At 45.7% G+C, this 21,139-nt stretch overlaps 2 protein-coding genes across 3 annotated transcripts; one reads left to right on the forward strand and one right to left on the reverse strand.

Annotated features, from left to right (window-relative positions):
- Nucleotides 1-3,640: 3,640 nt before the first annotated feature.
- Nucleotides 3,641-7,362, reverse strand: LOC133924584 (low-specificity L-threonine aldolase 1-like). Of its 2 annotated transcripts, none has more exons than XM_062370180.1 (10): nt 7,126-7,362; nt 5,667-6,135; nt 5,453-5,564; nt 5,178-5,228; nt 4,998-5,069; nt 4,792-4,924; nt 4,452-4,510; nt 4,271-4,368; nt 3,931-3,997; nt 3,641-3,832 (listed from the first exon to the last, which is right to left on the reverse strand). In XM_062370180.1, exons 2-10 carry the CDS (start codon nt 6,107-6,109, stop codon nt 3,749-3,751), a joined length of 1,119 nt encoding a protein of 372 aa, XP_062226164.1. In that variant the 5' UTR covers nt 6,110-6,135; nt 7,126-7,362; the 3' UTR covers nt 3,641-3,748. The 2 variants fall into 2 exon arrangements, with proteins under 2 accessions (XP_062226164.1, XP_062226166.1); XM_062370182.1 differs by lacking the exon at nt 7,126-7,362 and adding an exon at nt 6,478-7,110.
- Nucleotides 7,363-17,697: 10,335 nt separating this feature from the next.
- Nucleotides 17,698-20,143, forward strand: LOC133924585 (uncharacterized). Its single transcript, XM_062370183.1, has 2 exons — nt 17,698-18,070; nt 19,609-20,143. Exons 1-2 carry the CDS (start codon nt 17,850-17,852, stop codon nt 19,934-19,936), a joined length of 549 nt encoding a protein of 182 aa, XP_062226167.1. The 5' UTR covers nt 17,698-17,849; the 3' UTR covers nt 19,937-20,143.
- Nucleotides 20,144-21,139: the final 996 nt, after the last annotated feature.

The raw sequence follows: 21,139 nt of genomic DNA on the forward strand, positions 1-21,139 counted from the left end.
CTCTTGTGATGCTCTAAAACAAGTGAGAAAGTAACGATCTGTATAGGAGCAATTTTTGGTGCACTACTTTCTGAAATGATCAAATCATTGCCTTTTTGTTGGGAGTCACTAGCTGAAATAATTTGAGAAGCCATGAGCGCATCAATATCCATATATACCATACTCAAAGATAACATATATCATAACGATATTCTCAATTGTTTCACCATAGAAATAATAGTAAGATGTCTTTGCATTGCATTGATTTCTAATTGTTAACCCACACGAATATTATTTTTTTCCCTATAACTTACAACATCATTGAGATCAAATTTGATATTGTGAAAAGCAAAACATATGCTAGAGACCAATAACATCATGCATTAAAGAACATAAATATGAATCCAACGTCGATCCGTTGTGTACTACAAATTCGACTCAAAAACCAAATTGAATCAAGATTTGTGAAGTCATAACAGCTAACAGAGACAAAAAAAAAAATGGTAAATTGAAGCTCACAGCTTTTTCAATGACTGGAACTTGAGCAGCTCCGGGCCAAGCCATCCACCAACTCCGGACCCACTAATATTTATGCATGTGAGTAACAGGGCAAATAACAAAGTCACTCAATCAGCTTTCTATAAACTTGCAAGCAAAACTAATCACTGAGTTAGGAGTTAAATTTGGAATTACATTGTGACGACAGATGAGCCCTTGCAAAAGACACCTCTCCGTTGTCCACGTTCAGCACCCTTACCGCAGAAAGTTGCCACGACGACTCCAATGTGCGATACAATCCCCAAAGGAAAAAAACAAAATAAGCATGATGCAGTGAGCCCATTAGAACCTACCGCTCACAAAGTTCAGAGCACTAAAATACACAGAAACAACAGGATGCCATCGCAATTTGCAAGCATACACAGACACACGCATAGGCGCGCGCAACAAATCCTCACACCGACATGGACCAGCTCATGCATACTAGCGAGGGCCAGAACACACGTAAGCAATAACATTCACACGCGCGTATATGCGCACAGAGTAGTGCACACCACGCGACAAGTGCTCGATCGCCGTGAACCTACGGAATGGATGCCAGGAGACACACAATCAAGGATGTCGGTGAAGGTGGTCGTGGAGGCGAACGTGAAGTGGATCACCGCCTCCGTGAGGAGGTGGCGCGGCGCTGCTATTCCGATCCCCAAATCCCGAACCGCAATGACCCAACCCGAGCATGAACTGGAGGAGGCTGCGGGTCAGAACGTTCTAAAAGTTTCTGGGGATCCACTCTGCGAGGCTTCTGCTGTTCGTGACGCTGTTTGAATTCCACGCCGAATCTCGCGAGGTCATGCTCCGATCAAGCAATATCCGATCACGAATCAGAGAGGCCAGTCGACGAGTGAGGGACAAATTAATCACTCGTGGTGGTTGGTGAGGCCTAGAGCTGGAACCTTGCGTCGGAGAGAGAGGCGCACCGGTTATTAATGGAGGAGGTTACAACGACGTGCAAAGGGTTTGGGAGCGAACAACGCGAGAGACGAGGCAACAGAGCATAACGCTGGATTCGTGGGTGGTTATAGTTGCGCCAGATGGGTGTGGGGTTAGTGGGTGGTGTCCGGTTTTCTGTGGGTTTTTTGTTGGTTTGGTTTTTTTGGTTTTTTATTATATGAGAAGAGAGGAGAGGGGAAGGGAGGCACGACGAAACTAGTGTTAGACTATGGCCAAAGGTTTTCCTTCATGGCCTATATTTCCGTCGTGAAGGGATTTTTTTCCCTTCTGCGCTCTAACGGTTTCACTTCACGATTCCCGTCACGAAGGGATTCCCAAGATCATTCTCTTCAGGACGGGATTCTCTCTCATTTTCCTTCGCAATTCCCCTCGAAAGTAAACTGTTAGAGATAAGAGAAAATAAAAGAAATCAGAAAGAAAACAAAATAAAAAATATATAATTAGAGATGGTCTTATATCAGTAGAGACAGAGATTGAGTGGTAGGTAGATCTGTTGAGACCGGTGCTGTCGCCAAATGATTTCAGCAACCGCCGGCTTTGGCCCATGCATCATGCCCAGCAAATTTACGCGCCATCCTTGTCCAACCCAAGAAGCGCCACCGCCGGGCCCTAACCAAACGGCTAGCTAAGCCTAGCATATGGCCCACGAGGCGATTGTTTCCGCGGTGGGGCGGGCGCCAACTTCACGGCAGATGCGGACGGGCGAGGGGTGGTAGGGGGGTGCACCGCGCGTACGGGTGCGCCCCGCGCTCGCGGCGGCGAGATCGTCACGAGATTTGTACGCTTCTCATCGCCCCTCATGCGCGTCCGCGTCCGCGTCCCGTCCCGTCACCTCGGGCTGTGGGATCGAGCGAGCGATGGATCCAGTTGCGCTGTGCCCGCATAGACGCCGCCGTCCGCGTCCCGTTTGGATCTGTCGGGTGTGTGGACGTTTTCCTCCTTCGCCTGGGTCGTGCTCGTCTCAAGCTGAGGCCTCGTTTGGGAAGGGCGGGAACGGCGGGGATCGAACCCGAATCCACGTATAGGAGTATCTCGTCGAGTCGTCGCGTGGCCTCCTCTCATCGCCTGCGTCTTGCAGGAATAGAGGCCGCGTCCTTTCCTCCCGCATCGACCCCGCCTTCTCTTCACCATTTGTCTCCATTTGCGCCGCCCCTCCATGTCCGGTCTCGACTCGGCGCATCCACCTGCCTTCCTCGCAGCTGCCGACAGCCGCCACCAGTCCACCACCACGTTGCAATACGTCATCCTCCAAATCTCGCTTTCACCCCTAATCCCATGGCGCATGATGCCCGTAATCCTCGCAGGCAACCAAAGAGAAACCCATTCCGGAAGCTGCAATTCGGCGAGGAGCAGGACTTCCTTATCTCCAACCAATTCAGCGGCCGGCCGCACGAGTGCGTCGACAACGAGCTGGACACTGGTTTCTTCTTCGTGGCCTCGAACAACCAATATGGTGGCGCGTTGCACACTGCACAAAATCACTGCTCTGACTCGTTAGACATCAAATCGACCACAAATTAGTCACGGACAACCCAGGGATGAAAGTTCTCTAACCCAAGGGTAAAGGTCAGAACATAGGCTCGCGAGGAGGAAGGCAAGAACGGGAGGCAGCTGCTGCAAGTATATGACGTGGGAGTTGGAGTTGGCGTCGGCGTAGGGCGCTAGGGTGCCAGTGCTACGCTGACGACTGTGGAGCCGGCGTAGGGGTAGGGCGCAAGGGCGGCCACGCTTGCCCCCGGTCTCAGAGCCGTCCTTCGCGCCGCGAGGCCGCTCAATGGCACACCGGAGCGTTAGTGTTGTTAACCGTTCCAAGGGCGCGATTCTCCGGATGGCCGCATCTGTACGTGCTGACTCCGTTGCGCGGCCCAGTAATAAGTTCATTTCTAGCACCTGGACAGGCATCGTGATGAGTCCAGCACTATTTTACGAGAAGCCCTTGTTGCCTGACTCAAGTAGTCTGCGTTTGCCGTGCTAGTTTTACCTCTCCTCTTTGCATGCATGGCTCTGTTCTAACCTTTTTCTTCTGTTACCGGTAGGGTTTAGTTTACTTTTCACTTCACTGCATCCCTCTTACCAGGAACGAGAAAGAACAATTGAAGCGATCCTGGGACCGTCAACAACAACACAAGAACGAGCACATCCGACCAAAGAGTGAACAGCAACGATTATTCAGCAAAGGCGTGGCTACAATAGCGGTAGCGTCGATCACAAACAAGCAGGGCATCGAGTTGATGCATCAGGGTGGTCGAAAGGAAGTGAACTAGTGCCCATATGAGTTTTTGGTGGCACCATTCGTCAGATGCTCGAATTTAGGACCGCCCTTCAGTAGTTCTTCCACAGCTTTCTGAAAAACATAAAAACATATCGATGAAAAGTTCACACTGTCACACACGAAACGATATACTAACAGTGGAGGATGAAAATGTGCAAGCTTTTGCATACCTCAACATATGTCAATGCATATTGGACATCGCTATCTGAAATTTGGTAATGGAGGACAAACCTGACACTGCAGAATATGGGAGTTCAGTATGAATAGTTAAATTTGGATTCCAGCATAATTGTAGATGGTATTTCAACAAGTGTTTGGCATTGCTAATTTGACGTAGAGTTTCTGTCAGAGTCGGAATGACAATGCTTTTGTACTAAGCAGTCGAGCTTAACTTTAAAAAATGAAGATAAGGCCGCAAAGATAACCAAAACATTATTAAGAATAATGGATCAACTAGAACATTGGACATACCAAAATCTATAACCACTTGATAAGGGAATGGGACTTCACCTTTTTGAACTGGCTGGCATTGCCAGCACATTGCGCTGTTCCAGGAATTGGCATAGCTCGTCAGGTGATATGCGCGGATCCACGATATCAAAGAATACCTTACGAAGCAAAGATATGTCAGGCCTTCATAGGTACATAGTTGAAAACAAAGAAGATCTAATAAATGATCTAGCAGACTAACCATATTGGTCTCGATTGAAGCTGGATCCACTGTAAACTGTTTAATTTTCTTCAGTCCCTCTGAGCAAATGAGCATAGATACAAATTCATTATTTATAGTAGATAAGGATTTGTTTCTTTTTTGCAGTATATGCAGAAACATTGTGTATATTTTGCGTTAAGTAGGGGAAACAAACAGGATGTCAGGTTCAACACAACATAAGAGGGTTGTTCTTTTTATTCGAGGAAGCAACGGAGTTTTTTTTTTTCTTTTTGGGAAAAAAGCAAGGGGGTGGGGTATTCAGGACTTGTAAATATTGGAATGAAGTGAAGTTAGATTTCATAGGAAATATATATCAGACCTGCCAAAGCTTTTGCCTTTCTGTGGTCGTCCGCAAGCTTTCCCACATTATCGCGAACCGCAACATAGGCAGCAGCACAAACAATTCCGACCTGCCTCATTCCACCACCTAGGGTCTTCCTAAAAATTTTAGCCTGAAGGTATTGTTCAGATTTCCATTATTACATTTTCTCTGCAGTTTAAACTTAGAAACCCAATTGACCAGACCTTGTCAATGAAGGCCTTCGTACCAACAATAACTGATCCAATGGGGGCGCCTAACCCTTTAGATAGGCATACCTGCAGTTTTAGTTTTAGGGAGAACTAGAATCACCATCATATGCCACCCGTAGTCCATTCATATGTAAGTTGTACAATTGAGCACAATACTAATCGATTGAAACATACCGAAACTGAATCAGCAGCTTTCACAAGTCTATGCACAGGAACTCCAAGTGCCTGACACAGTAAAAACAATGGATTGAGAGGCTATGATGGCATACACACATGTTTAAAATTTAGATGTATGGTTTATTTTTCAGATGTCAATCCTCCAATATCATATTTCTGCAGACCGAACAAGGCTCTAAGGAAGATCCATCCTAATTAGTTTTGTAAAACTGAGTAGGAGATGATGTCATAATCAGAATGTAAAATTACAGCATGTGCCCCATACTACTTACCACAGAAGCGTTAAAAATGCGAGCTCCATCAATATGAAGCTTCAAGCCATGACTCTTGGCAATTTCGCCAACCTCGTCAGTGTATTCTACAGACAAACATTTTCCACCGCAACTGCAGAAACAGTGAGAAACATAGTACCAATTAGGTAACAAAAAAGAAATCGTATCAACCTTCTCACTAGCAAGATCGGAATCAGGTGCTCGGGCAACTCACTTTGCATGCGTGTTTTCCAAGCAGATCAGCCTTGTGGTCGGGTAATACAGCGCCCCGTCCCGATGCCTAATGGCAGCAACGATCTTGTCAACGTCCATGGTGCCGTCGGGGTTGTTCCTAACGGTCTTGGGGTGGACGCCGCCGATGGTGGAGATGCCGCCGTTCTCGTAGACGTGGATGTGCGAGTTATCGCCGAGGATGACCTCGCTGCCCCTGACGTCGCAGTGCACGAGGACGGAGACGAGATTGGCCATGGTGCCCGACGGCACGAACAGCGCGGCCTCCTTGCCCATGAGCGCGGCCATCTCCGTCTCGAAGCGCTGCGCGGTTGGGTCCGCGCCCAGGACGTCGTCGTCGACGACGGCGGCGGCCATGGCGGCCCGCATAGCCTCGGAGGGCTTGGTGACCGTGTCCGACCGGAGGTCTACCACCTTGGTCAACATTCTGCGCCGCTCCGATTCCAATTGCGCTGCAGCAGCGACAGAGTTTCAGAATGAAATAGACTAGATAAAGGCCTCTTTCACGCTAAAATCGCTCCTAACGCTGTTAAACGGGCTGATCGGGAAGTGGGAGCTGAAAAAACTAGCTTCCACCTGATTCCTGACTGATTCTTCTCGATTTTAACATAATATTCTATCAGGAATCACTTTCACCACTAACATATTAAATAATTTTACAAATAGAATCATTTTCACCGTAGAATCAGAACTCTAACAAATATTACCAAAGCTTATTAATTGGGCGCTGAACTGGTGTGAAACTTTTGTCACATCCTTCTACTGCTAGCAAGGCACTGTGCTCCAAAAATCACCGTACTGGAACGGCAAAGACAGGCCTCGTTGTCACTAATCTCGGATCCGAGAACGCACGACACGAACCCGAAAACTCGACTCCCACACGGCAGAGGCGAAAAGAGCGAAAGCAACAAGACAACGTCTCCATTCACCGCATACGACAGAGACGAGCCGACGTCGTCGTCCTCCACACGCGCACACCGTCTGCGTGCAGGTGTGCAGGCTGCAGAGTAAATGCGATGAGGGAGAGATACACGCAACTCTATCCGCCCAACAACCACAGAGCTAGGGCGGCCCGTGTCACGCACCTCGCCAGGAGTCCATCAAAATGGCCAATTGATTTGATGGACGTCACGGAACGATAGAGGTAAACGCATGCACGGTTCCAAGAAGGCAAGAACGCGGTGGAGGAAAGGGACGAGATGGCGAAGCAGTGCCCACGGGAGACAACCTTATCATCGATCGTTCCCGGAACTCAACTCGGACCGGGTAAACACTTTCACTCGTTTCGTCCAGAGAAAATCACTCCAGCGGTCACGAGAAAGACGGGGCTCACAGTTCGCAAGCGGGGAGAGAGAATCGAGACCACGAATCCGAACCCCCGCCGTCGATACCACTGCGGAAAGAGGATAGTAAAAATGAGAAGGGTTTGCAGGGTCGCGCACCGGGATCCGAGGATGAGATGGAGGCCCCGGCGTGCCTGGAGGGGGGGGCGGAATGCGCCGGCCGGACCAAGAGGAGACAGGGTGGCGGAGCGTAGTGGTGGCCTTGGCCCTCGCGGTCTCAGAGACTAGCCGTTTGTTTTATAGAGGAGGAGAGGTGCAGGCGCCGCCCCGAAGGAGACGAACTGGAGATGTGCACAGCGACCGTCGCGAGCGCAATCTAGGTGCCTCGAGCTCCCGAGCCATCTGTCCGCGTAATCGGCGTTCGGCGACACCCCGTTTCCTGACCACTCGTCGTCATGTGAGCCCCTGCCCTGCCACGTAGGCGCCGAGCTGAGTTGTTGTCTTGTGCGCCGTCAGTAAAAAGTCGAGGTGAGCTGATCTTGCCTTTTTTTTTATTGGTTTTGGCCATCTCCATCTGTAAATCAAGAACACTTTGATCACTTCTCGTGTGCACAGCTTAACGTGAAAATACGCAACACTGCATGCGTCAGAACGAATTGTGTCACGTGCCGCAAGAAAAAAATGTCTCTCCAAGGGTACGGAAATTTAGGGTAAAAACGCAAGGTGCTCAGGAGAAGCAGCCACGGCGCCTGATCTCGTGTGATAAGCTAGGAATCTCCGGGGACCGGCTAAGGCCCTGGCAGATGATTCTAAAAATTAATTATGCAAATACTTATTTTACTGTTACAGAAACCAACATCAGTACTGCTTAAGAATCACTATCAATGTTGTTTTTTAACCAGCGCTACGTTATCAACAGTGATAGTCTAAGATTATTATTGTCAGTCTTACAGCCGACAGTGATAGCCTAATATTACTGCCATTTTGAGACATAAAGTCGCAATAATATCTCCACTATTGCTACCGGTTTGAGCCACAAAATATAAAGTGATGTCACTACTGTTGCTACCGGTTTGAGCCACGAATAGGTAGTGATATTGGAGTCACCGTTACCACTGTCTATTCTAGCCACAATCAGCAATAGTATCTCAAATATGGGCTTATTAGTCTTTTCTTTTGTAAACCAGATGTTGGTGTTTTTTTTTTAATCAGAAACTTCTTTTTGCGCGCACTTCCAAGGTTAATTAGTCTCAGGTTCGAACTTCCAAGCTTATTATTTTATTTTGCACTTTCAAGCTTGGTCAATACGTCCTCTCTGAAAAACATGTCTCATATTACTACCAATTCGTGAAATCAACCAGCAGTGATGAATGTTATATCACCACCGGTTGATACCATGAATTGGAATTGATACCTTACTGTCGGTTAGTGGAAGCAATCGGCAATTATAAGTGATATCACTATCGGTTCCAACAGACTCATCAAATTTTTTGCTATTCGTTGTTATGAACCGATAGTAATACCTCATCATTGCTTGTGCTAGTAAAATTGACATTGATTTAGTAAGAGATTAGGGTTTCTGTAGTAGTGTTTAAAGTAGGAATAATTGGTCATCAATTGTATGTATCGAAGAGTAGGATATAAGATTTTATACAGATTCAAATCTCTCTTAGGATAATAGTCATATATCATGTTCCGCGTTGATTAATCTCAGGAGAAAATATTTACAATAGGGCTATATCTAGATCTAATTCTAAGGATCTCGATGAGTTCTCTTGTGTTTTAAGTTCTAAAGCTACATTCGGATGAGTATATAATCATGGATCGAATCTATTGTGGATCTTAATTGGTTGTTTCTTCTTCTATTCGACTAGCTTTGCTTTGTATTGCTTGTCCGGCTTCTGGCTTCCAACCTTACTTTCTTTTATCTCTTTTCTCCCCTTTTTCTCCTCTCTTAGATATACCCCTCCTCTCCTTATATAGTCGGGTCAGAGAGACGAACTGTACTCAGAGTATATGGGTGCAACTTTCCTGATTGTATTATTTCTAAATATTCGGAGGACTGCTTCCTTATATGGGGATGGTTTTTTATAGAACACGATGAATTGCCTGTAATATTGGCATATGTCTTATGTATCTCATGATGGTTATGAAATCTACCATATCGGATTAAGGTGTTGGAATTTGAGGCTCAGTCTAAATGGGCCTTTGTTGTGCCCCAAATTCGTTTGGAAAAATCAACTTCAAATCACACAGAAGCCAGCCGATCGGGTCTCACTCGTCTAGCCTAGGACCAACGCATGGCTAAGTGGTGCTAGGACCGACGCACCTTGAAGATCACCCTGTAGGTTCTCTCGCTCGACCGCAAATCCCAGCTCACATTCGGCCACCACTTCTCGGATACACTGGTCAACGGAATCTTCAATAAGCGTTGTCAGGGGTTTGGGGCAAGCAGGTGGGTTGGCATGTTTTGGTCGCACCACTTCCAACCGGCACTGGTCGTGGGCGTTGTCGATAGGTGCGGTTGGGGGCTCGGAGCAGAAGAGAGTTTTAGTCATTTCAAGGCTTCTACTATCAATACGGCAACAACAAAACCCATTAGAGAAATAAAAAAGTTTCATCCAATATAATACAGAGCCTAAATTACAGTTTGATATTTACTCCTCGGCGACCTCCACCCAAAAGATGGATCCCACATAGTCCATCGCCCCTTGGCACTCCTCCTGCAGTTTCTCCTCGGCTACGGGACCAGATACTGCAACCCCCTCTCGAATGAGGTTGAGGTTGAAGTTGAGATCATGGTTGTGGTAGCACCGAAGGACGTACCCCGTCGCATCCCTCACCGCTTGTGCCACATCCTCGGTACCCCTTGCGGCTGAAATACCCAAAAGATCAGAAAACTTTTCCAAGAGAACCTTGGTGGCATAGGCCTAGGTCTAGGCTGTGCGCGGATCCTTCGGCTTGATGACCTCCAGCTCAAGACTCCTTAGGGGCTCCTTAAACACCTTAAAAGCATCTTGGAAAATGCTATGAGTGATGCTCTCGTTCTCCCTGAGCTTGGTGTGTTCGACGGCGAGCACGACTTTTTCTCAATAGAGCTCACCACACTTCTGTTGGAGCAAGCTGCGCCTCCTTTTATTCAAGTAGCAGCCTCTCCAATTCAATGTACCTGCTAGCAGTTGCTTCATTATCATCAATCAACTTGAGGATAGAAGTCAGGAAGCGGGTGGCCAAGGAGAGTAGGTTGGAGGCCAAAACGGGCTCCATGACCGCCTCAGCAGACACCAGAGCCACGATCGATGCTCCCGAGGTCAGAGCTGCTGCATGCTAGGGGGCCAGAACATGTTGCTGAGGAACTAGTAGAGCAGTTACAATCGGGGTCGTGGGCGGGGTCGAGGACCTACGACGACAACAAATTTATGAAATCAAGAAAAGAAAGAAAACTTGAAGTATCTGCGCCTAACAAAAAACCTTACCGTGGTAGTGCAGTGCTGAGAACAAGCCTGGACCTCGTAAAGTCGATGGGTCGATTGATCGGGGAGGACAGTCCAGCAATCGAGCCACCAGAGCTCGGCGTCCCGCAAGCACGTTTGGATGCCTCCGCGGTAGATGAGCCCTCCGCTGTTCTCTTCCCCCCTTGGATCGGTGCTGGGCTGGCGGTGGCCTGACTGCTCCTGATTTGGTCGGAGCACACCTGGTCGAAGCGAGTCTATTAGGGGTGCGCCTAGTGAGAGCGAGTTTGGTCGAGGCAATGCTAGTCGACCCTTTGCAGACTGGCACCGCCCATAGAACCATCGCCCGCGACCGCTATCCAACTCTGAGTAGTCTGGTTGCCTCCTCGACCAGCTGGGCCGACATCACGACTAGATGGGTCACCAGCTGGAGCAACGTTGGGTGGCAGAGAAGGCATGCGGACAACAAGATCAACTTTCTGGGCAATCTCCGTGATCTCATCGATTATCGGACGCAAGACATCGACCTCAGGAAGACCCTGCAGCGACGCAAACCATGAAACCCTAACCTAGGAGAAGACTTGAAGATGGAAGTTCCAATAAAAGGAAAAACATACGAATATGAGTCAGACCCTCTCCGACGGGGAGAGGTCGCACAATGAAGGAGCGTCTCGTGATGGGCCATCCTTTCTCGGGGCTTCCACCATGAGGGATTTGACCCGTGACTCGACGGTCTCGTCAAAGAGATCTACATAAGAGAGATACTTAAGACACCGCATGAATAAACAAAGAAGGTCTCTCCCTAGTGATGTCATCACTCCCGGTGTACTTGTATATCGGATGTGCTCTTTTCCGCAAAGGTCACAATTGGCACTTGATGAAGTCATGGATAACATCTGATCCATCTAATCCGGTCAGCCTGGCGTTCGCAAGGTTTTTGACCCAGGCTGCGAGGCTCAACAACTCTGGAGTGATCGTGGGGGAGTTCCCCCAGCTCTCAGAGACTTATGCCGATCTGTTCGGCACGCAAATATTATCCAAGGAATCCTCCATCTTGAGGTAGAACCATTCTTCCCTCCAGCCCGACCACGACGACTTAAGGCTCATCTCAAGGTAGGAGCTTGGGATATCTTCGCAAATGCGGAATCCACAGCTCCTGGTGGTCGGCCCGATCTGTAACCTGACCGTATAAAAGTACCTAAAGATATTGAGGCATGCAATAAAGTTCTCCCACATGTCAACAAATACACTCAGCATGATGATGGAAGTAGGATTGAGATAGATGTGGCAGATATCGTAGAAGGAGATGACGATGGTGAAGAATTCTGAAAATGATGGCACAGGCCCAGCTAAAAAGAAAGAGGTAAACATCACCATCTCCCCCTTGCGGGGAGTGGACACATCCTCCCCCAGGTGGTACCCCCAAGAAAGGTGGTGAGGGAGCAGATGGTTGTTGTACATCTACTTTAGCTTTGTCGCAGTGCACTTAGACTTAGGAAAATCTAGCTCTTTAACGGTGCACGGCGCCATTGAGAGCGGTAGGGGTGGCTACGGAAACACGAGTGGAGATAAAGACGATGGGCTCTAAGCGGAAGGGCTTAAAGGTTGTGGGGGATGGTGAAAAGATTCATGGGCAAGCTTCGGCTTTTCAATTTATAGGGCCAGCACGATATCCCAACTGTTGTGCGGGGCTTAGCTGTCTCAAAATTTGAAAAGCCACGCTTTGGGGAGAAAAATTCTCTTAAGTCTGACGGAAATCAATGTCTCTCTCCCACGATGTTTCTCTCCCCCCCTGGAAGTTTAAAATCTCCACTTGAGATGAGATTTTGTGGGCCCACCCGCGAAAGTGGACTGCGTTGATGGCCACTCCCAGGGTGAACTCATGTTGACCTGGAGCCCAGGTGGCACGACCAGGTCTATCCACAACCACGCAGCGAACCACTCGGATCACCACATCTGTAAGGGAGCTTGGGAGCTACTATCGGTGTATAGAATAGGGGGTCCCCTGTTCTGAGGGTCAACACCAGCTAATGTCCAGTTGTTAGAAGATTCTTTCCCGGACCAAGGTCTCACCACACGACCAGTCTGCATCTTCGCGACCAGGATCCTTACCACATAAGGGATTCCCACGACAAATCTTCGCTGTTCTTTGGAGATGTACTTATCAAACCAGTCTATTCTCCTTAAATACATTCCACTGAAGTGTTTTTCTTCCCTATGCACTCCTCTCTAGCGAACAAGTTGTGGCTGGTGCAGTGGTGTCATGCCCCGTCTCGTAGCATTAAACGTTACAGGACAAACTCGTAGGCATGTCAGACTGCATCACAGGCGTGCATTTGAGACCGATGATGGGACGAGACGTACCGACTGACTAGGATGGTGTAGTCGTGGAGATGTCCAACGGATGAGATGGGCTCGGCTGCTTCATCAAAACAAAAAGAGACACGTGCACCGTCCATTTTAAATATCCTAGGGATTGGTGGTTTAGCTAAGGTATGGATTAGTAGAAAATGGTCCACTTATAAGTTTTTTTTCTCTCTAGTATATAAAGAAAGGAGAACCCGTTTTATAAAGGAGAAAGAGTCGTAAAAACTCATCTTGTGCTTATTAATTTTAAATCGAATTAATCTTGTGCTTATTAATTTTATAACAGATGTACCATGGTGATATATCTTGAGAATATATCATAATTTTAGTAAGTTCTTAATTAGTAATTATTAAATCCTCATTATCCACTGGCTGCACCACGTATCCAACTTCTGCTTACTTTCCAAAAGAAAAGGAGAAGAAGCGCGTTCAAGGTGGTGGTGCAATGAAGGGTAAAATCCTAGTAGTTAGGAGATGGCTTCCAGTTGGATTCAATTCGTAGCTCGCTCCGCTGCTTCACTGAAGTTTGGAAGCATTTGCAGTGCATTGCAAGGTTCAGAGTAACCATCACGATCCCCCGGGAAGTTATGCACGAGCAAGGCAACTTGGTTTTGAGCTTTGACGGCCTCACTTGCCAAGTCCAAAACTACCAAACCTCTTGTTCTGGAGTGTGGAAAGCGTATCGGTATGGCAATCGATTAATGAGTGTAGTACTCAAGTAGTATACCGTGACCCTGCTTCGTACGATAGCCCTCTGCATTGTCAGTGCTGAGTAGCTTCATGGCTGGCGGATAGATCAGTGGACCTGCATCCCAAGCGCCTTCACCAGTCGAGTGGATGCAGAGGACAGCGCACCGTGCGCACTTTTGACTCAGCAAGATATATCCGCGTACTGCCATTCTGCAAGCTTTGTTGGGTTTTTTTTTTCCTGACGAAATACTACTTGCGAGTTGCGATGGTGTCACCGGATAAGAGTGGCGGTCCAGCAGTAATGGGCTGGCTGGCTCATTCGATCCACGGTCTTCTTTTACTATGGATCAACACATGGGCGCGTTATGTTCTACCGGTAGGCGTAGGTGCTCATGGATGAGATCAACCGGTGTGCTAGGTGATACCAAACCAGATACCACGAGCAGTGGGGTCCTGAGCTAAGCCTCTGCTAAATACGAGAAATCTTAATTGGGAAGATGAGGAGACGAAAAGATATTCCATGCTTCTTGATGGGAGAAAAGGTTGCGACGGACTTCAGTTCTAAACTTCTAATCCTTTCTCTCTCTTTTTCATAGAGAGGTGCCACGCCCTTAGAAACTGAGAGTGCCTCCCGGCTATTGCCGGGGCCCCAACCTGGGATCGGCAGCTAGAGGCTGGCTTGAGGAACCAACTCGGCTCACTAATTAACCCCTTTGACTTCTAATCCTCTGAAAACAGGTATTACGTTCTGATCCGTATACGTAAACATCCAACCGGCAGCTATAGCCTGACAGCAGAGTTCGAGTTGGATACAAGCATGGCTTGGGAAAATGCCGACGTGGGAAGGGTTAGTTAAAGTCTAGGTCACTATATGAGAAATCTATATTAGTTACGTGTGATAATCCTCATTAATTATAGGTATTTTACATATCACTCTTAATATGTTACTAATATGGATTTATCAGTGATGGATCAGATCTATCACTAATGATACACACTAGTGATAGGTCTGGTTCAGACCCGTCACTAATGACTACACGTTAGTGACGGGTCTAGTACAGATCCGTCAGTGATGGGTCTAGATTTAACCTGTCACTAATGACTCCATATTAGTGACGGGTCTGGTTCTAATTCGTCATTAATATGTGTTTTAAAAAATCAAAAAAGGGAAATAATTTTTGGTTTGGAAAAAATTGACACCCGACCAGGTACTGCTCACACGATCACATCCGATCATTCACAAGTCACGCGATTCTAGGACTCAAACTCACGACCTCAGAAGTGAGCCCGCGCACGTGACCCCTCTAGCCATCTCACCTCTCATTCGTTGTTGAGTATAATAGCAAAATTAATCATTTTGATATCTTCTGATTGAACATTTTAATGGCTATTTGAACATATAAATGATCTTAAATGAAAATTTTATCAACTACAAAGTTGTAGATCTCAACGAATTCTACCATGTTCATATAAAGTTTGTCTCCATCCGACTCTGTATGAAAAAGTTTGTGTTCAACCCGTGCAATGTTCAGTAAAACCACCATAACTTTTGTATATAGAGTCTGATTTTGATGTTTAAACTTTACTTTCAAAACTAACGAGGAGGCGCATCCGATAGAAATACACATCTTTAGACATGTATATTTCTTGACTAAAAAAGGCTCGGAAGACCTTGTACCTCAAAAAATACATGTCTTTAAACACGTCTTTAAACTTGTACCTTTCTTGATGGGACTTCTGAAGTTTTTCGTCGAAAATTGATCTTCTTTGATTTGCTAGAAAATTTTTAGAGATATAGTGCTACATCTGAAAGTTATACCCAGACGTTTCATCATTACAAGTTACCAAACTCACGATAAAAATATTTGAATTTGTAATTTTTAACTTTGTGACCCTATGTGTATTATTTTTAATAATTTCTACTAGTTTTACTAGATGCAGCACTTTAGTTTGTGGTTCTGTATGTGGTTCATTTGCAGTCTTTATATATTTATTTGTGCATCTATATGGCTTCAAATAAAAAAAGTGATCAACTATAAAGTTATATACATCGTTGAGGGCTACAATTTTCATATAAAGTTTTTCTCATCTAAGTTAGTATAAAAAAAGTTATGAATTTTTACCCAATCAACTATGACTCAGGATCCGACTAGTCATTAGTGATGAATCACCTAAAGGCTCATCACTAATGAGTCAATCACTCGTCACTAATGAGCGTATCATCTCTACCCGTCACTAATAACTGACTCATTAGTAACAGACCTTTAGGTCACCCGTTACCAATAAATATGCTCTCTTTATCTGTCACTAATGACTCTATCATTAGTTACGAGCTTTGAGGTCATCAATCACTAATGAGTGTGCTATCTCTACCCGTTACTAATGACTCTATTATTAGTGACAGACTTTAAGGTGACTCGTCACTACTATCTTTAGTGATGAATTGTTCCCTTGCCGTTATTAATGACTTCTTATTAGTGACGGATCTTGACCGAGTTCCAACCCAGATCACACATTAGTGACGGATCGTCATTTAATCCATCACTAATAGTGTATTAGTGACGCATACTTAAATAGCTATCGCTAATGACTTATCTTTTTTTATGGTTTCTTACTTAGTGAATAAGGAGGCTTTATACAACTTAAAGTAAAGATGGTCGTAGCCTAATGGCCGGTTTTATCAACGGATCACAGGTGTTGTAGCCATGGAATTAGGGAGTAAGTTTTGTATTTTTTTTTTGTTATTCCTAAAATTTAAAAAATAAAATAAAGATTCACTCCCACCTAATTAAAGTAAGAAAAATGAATATATAGTAACTCAAAACTACCCATTGGGTATTCACTTGCATTCCTATGCGAAATTCTTTGTCAATAATAAGTAGTGGTTTAATATTTGATTATGTGACACATGATTTACATTTATATGATCTTTTATGCTTTCATTTTTTTTAAAAAAAAATCAGCTATAAGTTAAGATAATATAATAATATACATGGGGTGTATGTATCACATGATGCAAAATGCTGAATTTTTTCTATGAACTAAAAAATGTCCATGTGCGCATCTGAAGGAAAAAGTAGTGTACCGCGCGCTGAGCAGAAATTTTCTCATTAATATCGTTGTCTAGGAGCGTTTGATGATCCAAATATTTGCGTATATGATCTGTCTACAATAATTTGGCATGTTTTGTAGTCAAATCTTGTGATTTTTTTTACTAGCAACAACGTCCTTACCGGCTGCTCATGTAATTGTCTTCCTCATCTCTGGTAGGAGAATCTTAACCGGCGCCAACATAAATATTTGGAGTTTAAAGTGACCTTGACTAAAATTTTGATTTACGGGGTGCTTGTGCAGCTTATCTGAATGTGGCTCCGCCGTTGGGACAGATCCGAGAGATGGCTCCGATAGATGGGATGGGAGGAAGGGAAGGAAGCAATGCCGGTACACCACGATGAGTCCAGAAAAGCATGCGAACGGTTATGACTCTGGTAAGAGACAAGCATCACGATGGCATTGGAGCGGCTTGGTAAGGCCAAGTGGAAGGCAGGAGGCACTGAAGCAAGATTCAAGTACAAATAATTTAAAAACGACGCCAAGTAGCTAGTAACCTTTTGTTATGCCATATGTTTGTCAGTATTTCTACAGGCAGATAACGGTTTGATATATATATATCAATAGTTGAAATTCCTTCCTAATCTTAGTTCAATGTCGATCCATCATGGGGAACGAGTCACTTAACCGGTTTGCTCATGTTGGGAAAAACTTCTCAGCAGGAGAGAGAATAAAGTGGAACTGAAAATGAGTTTAGGAGCCCATGACCTCTTTAGAGCCTTTTATGGGGAGGAAGTAAATCCCCATTTTATCCTTAGTGAGATACATGATTACAACTTATATCACTATATGGATTAAGCTGATTTCTTATCTGGGTCTATTCTCAGGCTATTTGGGCTATCCCCAACAGCTCATAAACCTATATTTTGGCTTATTGCAATGTGCTATCCGGAACTTTGGTATTGCTATATATAAAATGTACTAGTAATGCGTGTGTTGTGTAGATCTTATTTAATCTTAAACCAAACATCACTTAGTATAATCAAATTTTAGCATGACTCTGATTTTAACATGACTAAATTTTTCTTAGGGCGAGATTCAAACAGCCATGTGCAAAGTAGAAGGGAGGAGAAGAAAATCTCACACCAGTAGCATGACAAGTAAAGACAGGCCAGTCCTGTTGGGGGCCCCGTGCACGCTCATCCCAAGGTGCCGATCTCAGAGAGGAGAGAACAGTGTCCTCATTTCAAATTGGGCTCCATAAAGTCCAGCGCCTGATGGAATGTGTGTGTGTGAGATAGAGAGAGAGAGAGAGAGAGAGAGATGAGTTCACTGGCGCCGCTCCGTTCTCTTGCTTGCTTCGTCTTCCTCTGCGCATCCTTCGGTGCAGCAAATGGGATGTACGGTAGGGTTGGTGCGGCGGCGGCGGCGGCGGCGGCGGTGGAGAGTAAGAGGCTGCAGCTGCACACCGACGGGAGCGGCGGCGCCGCGCAAGCGTGGCCTGGGTACCTCTACACCCGAGCGGTTGGGAGATGCACGCCCCAGTAAGGATACGCTCCCCATTCCCATTCTTGCACCATCAGTTTCATTGTATTTCTGTGCGGACCACAAAAAAGTTGAGATTTTTAGTTCGTTTCTTAACAATGTTGGGTGGACACTGTCAAACATCTCGGTGTTGAGGTTTTGAAACCTGTCAGTGTTAAGTTAGACTTCAATCTTGGGTAGTCTGTGTAGCAATGTTTCTATGCTGGTTCAGAACAATGCGGTAAACAATAGTTTGTGTGGGATGGGAAATGAGTTTCAAAGATTTAACTTTTAGGCTTACAGCCTATGCAAACTTGCAAAGTGACCACTTCTGCTGATGGGTAGATCTGAAAAAAATGTCGTTTCAGCCTAAAAACAGCCAAAAGCGCACAAGATTGCAAAGCATTCCTTTGCGAGCCCACAATCTTAAATGCCCTTTCATGAAATCCGGTCAGGGGGGATACAATTTTGACATTTGAGTAAGAAGTTAGGATGTTCTCCGATCAGGTACAGAACGCAGTCTAGAGAACGGGGAGCAGGATAATGCTGTAATTTCCTGTGAATAATGCTGTAGCTAAAACTATCGACAAGCGAATAATGCTGTAGTTTCCTGTGATAAATCATGTCACTCCGTCTAGCAGTTTTTTGTAGAAGTGGAACCTTTTGCTTCCTCTTGAAGTGTTGGCTATTGTGAATGCACAACAACTCCTGGCTTTAGTCTCGTGGGCACCAGGACAAGTCACATTTGTTTAATTAATGACACGAATCTACGGACATTTCATTCATCTCAAGCTTTGTTGTTGAAGTTGTGTTGTTGCGGGGCGTCCTGTTATGAGAAGTGTTGTGGTCTTGTTGGGCGTTGTCTGCAATAGATGCATCGCTATCAATATCATAGCCTTTGCGTGATTCAATTCTGTGAATCAGAATAAGTACCTTCCTTTTTACAGTGAAATAAGGGTCATATCTAAAAACTACATGCAGTGCAGCTAGGTAAAAAAACAAAATCCCTTCTGGAGAATTTTGAAGAAATTAAGCATAATTATGGTAATGCCAACCAGCTAATTGCTTAACCATTGAACACCCTACGTCCAGAAATTGGTGTGGAGCCTTTTTAAATCAAACCAGACTCTATGGAAGCGTGATCTTGTTTTCATCATGGTGATTAGCTGCTGACGCTCTTGTTGTATTGAACAAAACTTTATTTTGAGATTTTTTCCTCAATAATATTCACCTGCTGATTAGCTGCAACCCTCTTGTTAGGGTGATTAGCTGCGGATGCTCTTGCTTCACTGACAATACATAGACTTGTGATTTGTCATGTCAAAAGATTATTACTTTCTGCAATGTGCCCCGTTTTAATGTGGGAAAAAGTGCAGGGCTGGCAAAAATCTGCAAGATATTACTAACATTTCTTCACATGGCAATGTAAGGATGGAAGGGCTTGATCGAGGTTCCTAGCCAGCCATTCACAATTTTATCCAACTGGAAATTTCAGTAAGCAGCATACCACAATTTGTTAAACCCTTCCGTACTCTTACCTCGTGCGCATACCCTGCAGGTTCTGGAGCAGCGGAGCTGAGCCATGGCCCAACATCATCCCTCAGGAAGCGGCAGTGTCGAAGGTGTTCGGCTCCAGGTCTGTTGAGAGGTACGGGCCACGCCTCACCTTGCTGGAGGCCACCATGAGGACGGACGACATTGGCGGCAACGCCTTTGTCAAGCTCGTGAAGCAAGGTAGCGCTTCCCTCCTCAACGCCTACACGAGGAGAGGTTTTCCTTTAGATTCTTGGGAGGTGAAGGCGCTGCTGTTGGAAGCGCTTGTGTCCGAGGAGGCTGCCGCCGTCCAGGCGGAGCGGTTTGAGCAGGCGAACGAGTCCTGCATTTGAAAGAGGAGAGGACATGGTGATGATGAAGGAGCTGCTGTTTCTGCTTGAAAGCTGCGTAGCTACAGTTTGTAGTAAGTAGGTCACCCCTTCTGTGACTTTCTCTATGCCTTTGGGGTTTCAGAATGTTAGCTGCAATGTGCGTGGCTGCTATTTGGTAAATCTATGAGATTGTACCTTCCGTGCATGGATGGAAGTTTTATATTGTCACATCGGTGTACTATCATATTTCTATGCTGCAATCTTGAACTCCTTCAGCGTGCAATATAACCGGTGTATCCTAATTGATCCGCTGAAGGTGCCTGAGGCGGCCACGCCAACGTTGGTTGAGGCTGCCAGTTGCCTTGGCACCGTCGCACGTCGTCGTCGTGCGTGCAACCAACAATTGAAACCTGCGAGGTGCTGCGAACGCGCTTGCAGCGCGTTGATAGCGCTCGAGGTGGCGGGAGGCCGGGTCGGGGGTTTAACGCTTGCCTTTCGCACCGTGTGGCATCAGCGCTACCTGTAATCGATCGGTGTTTGGTTCACATACGGGGATGGACAGGACGCCACGTAGATGCTGGTTGGAGTGGCTCACTAGTAACTTATTTTAATTAGTTTGATAAAAAAATTGAGTTAATATTTAATTAAAAAAATTAAAAACCTACTTTTATAACTTTTAGCAATTTTTAATGCTTTAAATTAATTTTAAAAATCTGAAAAAATTCAATATTCTTCTCATATGATATACTATAAATATAAATAGATCATCATATCCACTCTTATCCTACCAATTAAATAGAAAATTGGTTCATTTTATTCACTCTCATCCCGTTAATCAAACAGCAAACTAGCTCATCATATCTGTTCAAATCAAATAGAAAATTAGATCATCTCATCGCAAAATATGTATGATCCCAAATAAACCTTAAGTACCGTGGATGCGCACCAGGGGATGTGGGTATAGCGTGCGTTGTAGTTAAAAAAAACATGCGAGGCGCTGAGACGGCACGAGACGCACAGCAGGGCCGCGGAAAAGGACGTCCCAGTGGTGCGTGCCCTCAGAGGCCCAACGCCCCAATGCCGGGCTCGTTCTGATAGCAGCACACTGTTGAAGTTGAAGACACCCAGTTCGTCATGTTCCGCGGCTGGTGTAAGTTCACGGCCCATGGAACGCGAGTTGGATCGCCGGTTGCGGCTCGGCCCCTTAGCGACGGGCGAACAAGT

Source organism: Phragmites australis, chromosome 7 (assembly GCF_958298935.1).
Source record: "Phragmites australis chromosome 7, lpPhrAust1.1, whole genome shotgun sequence".
In the NCBI taxonomy this organism is placed as follows: Eukaryota; Viridiplantae; Streptophyta; class Magnoliopsida; order Poales; family Poaceae; genus Phragmites; species Phragmites australis.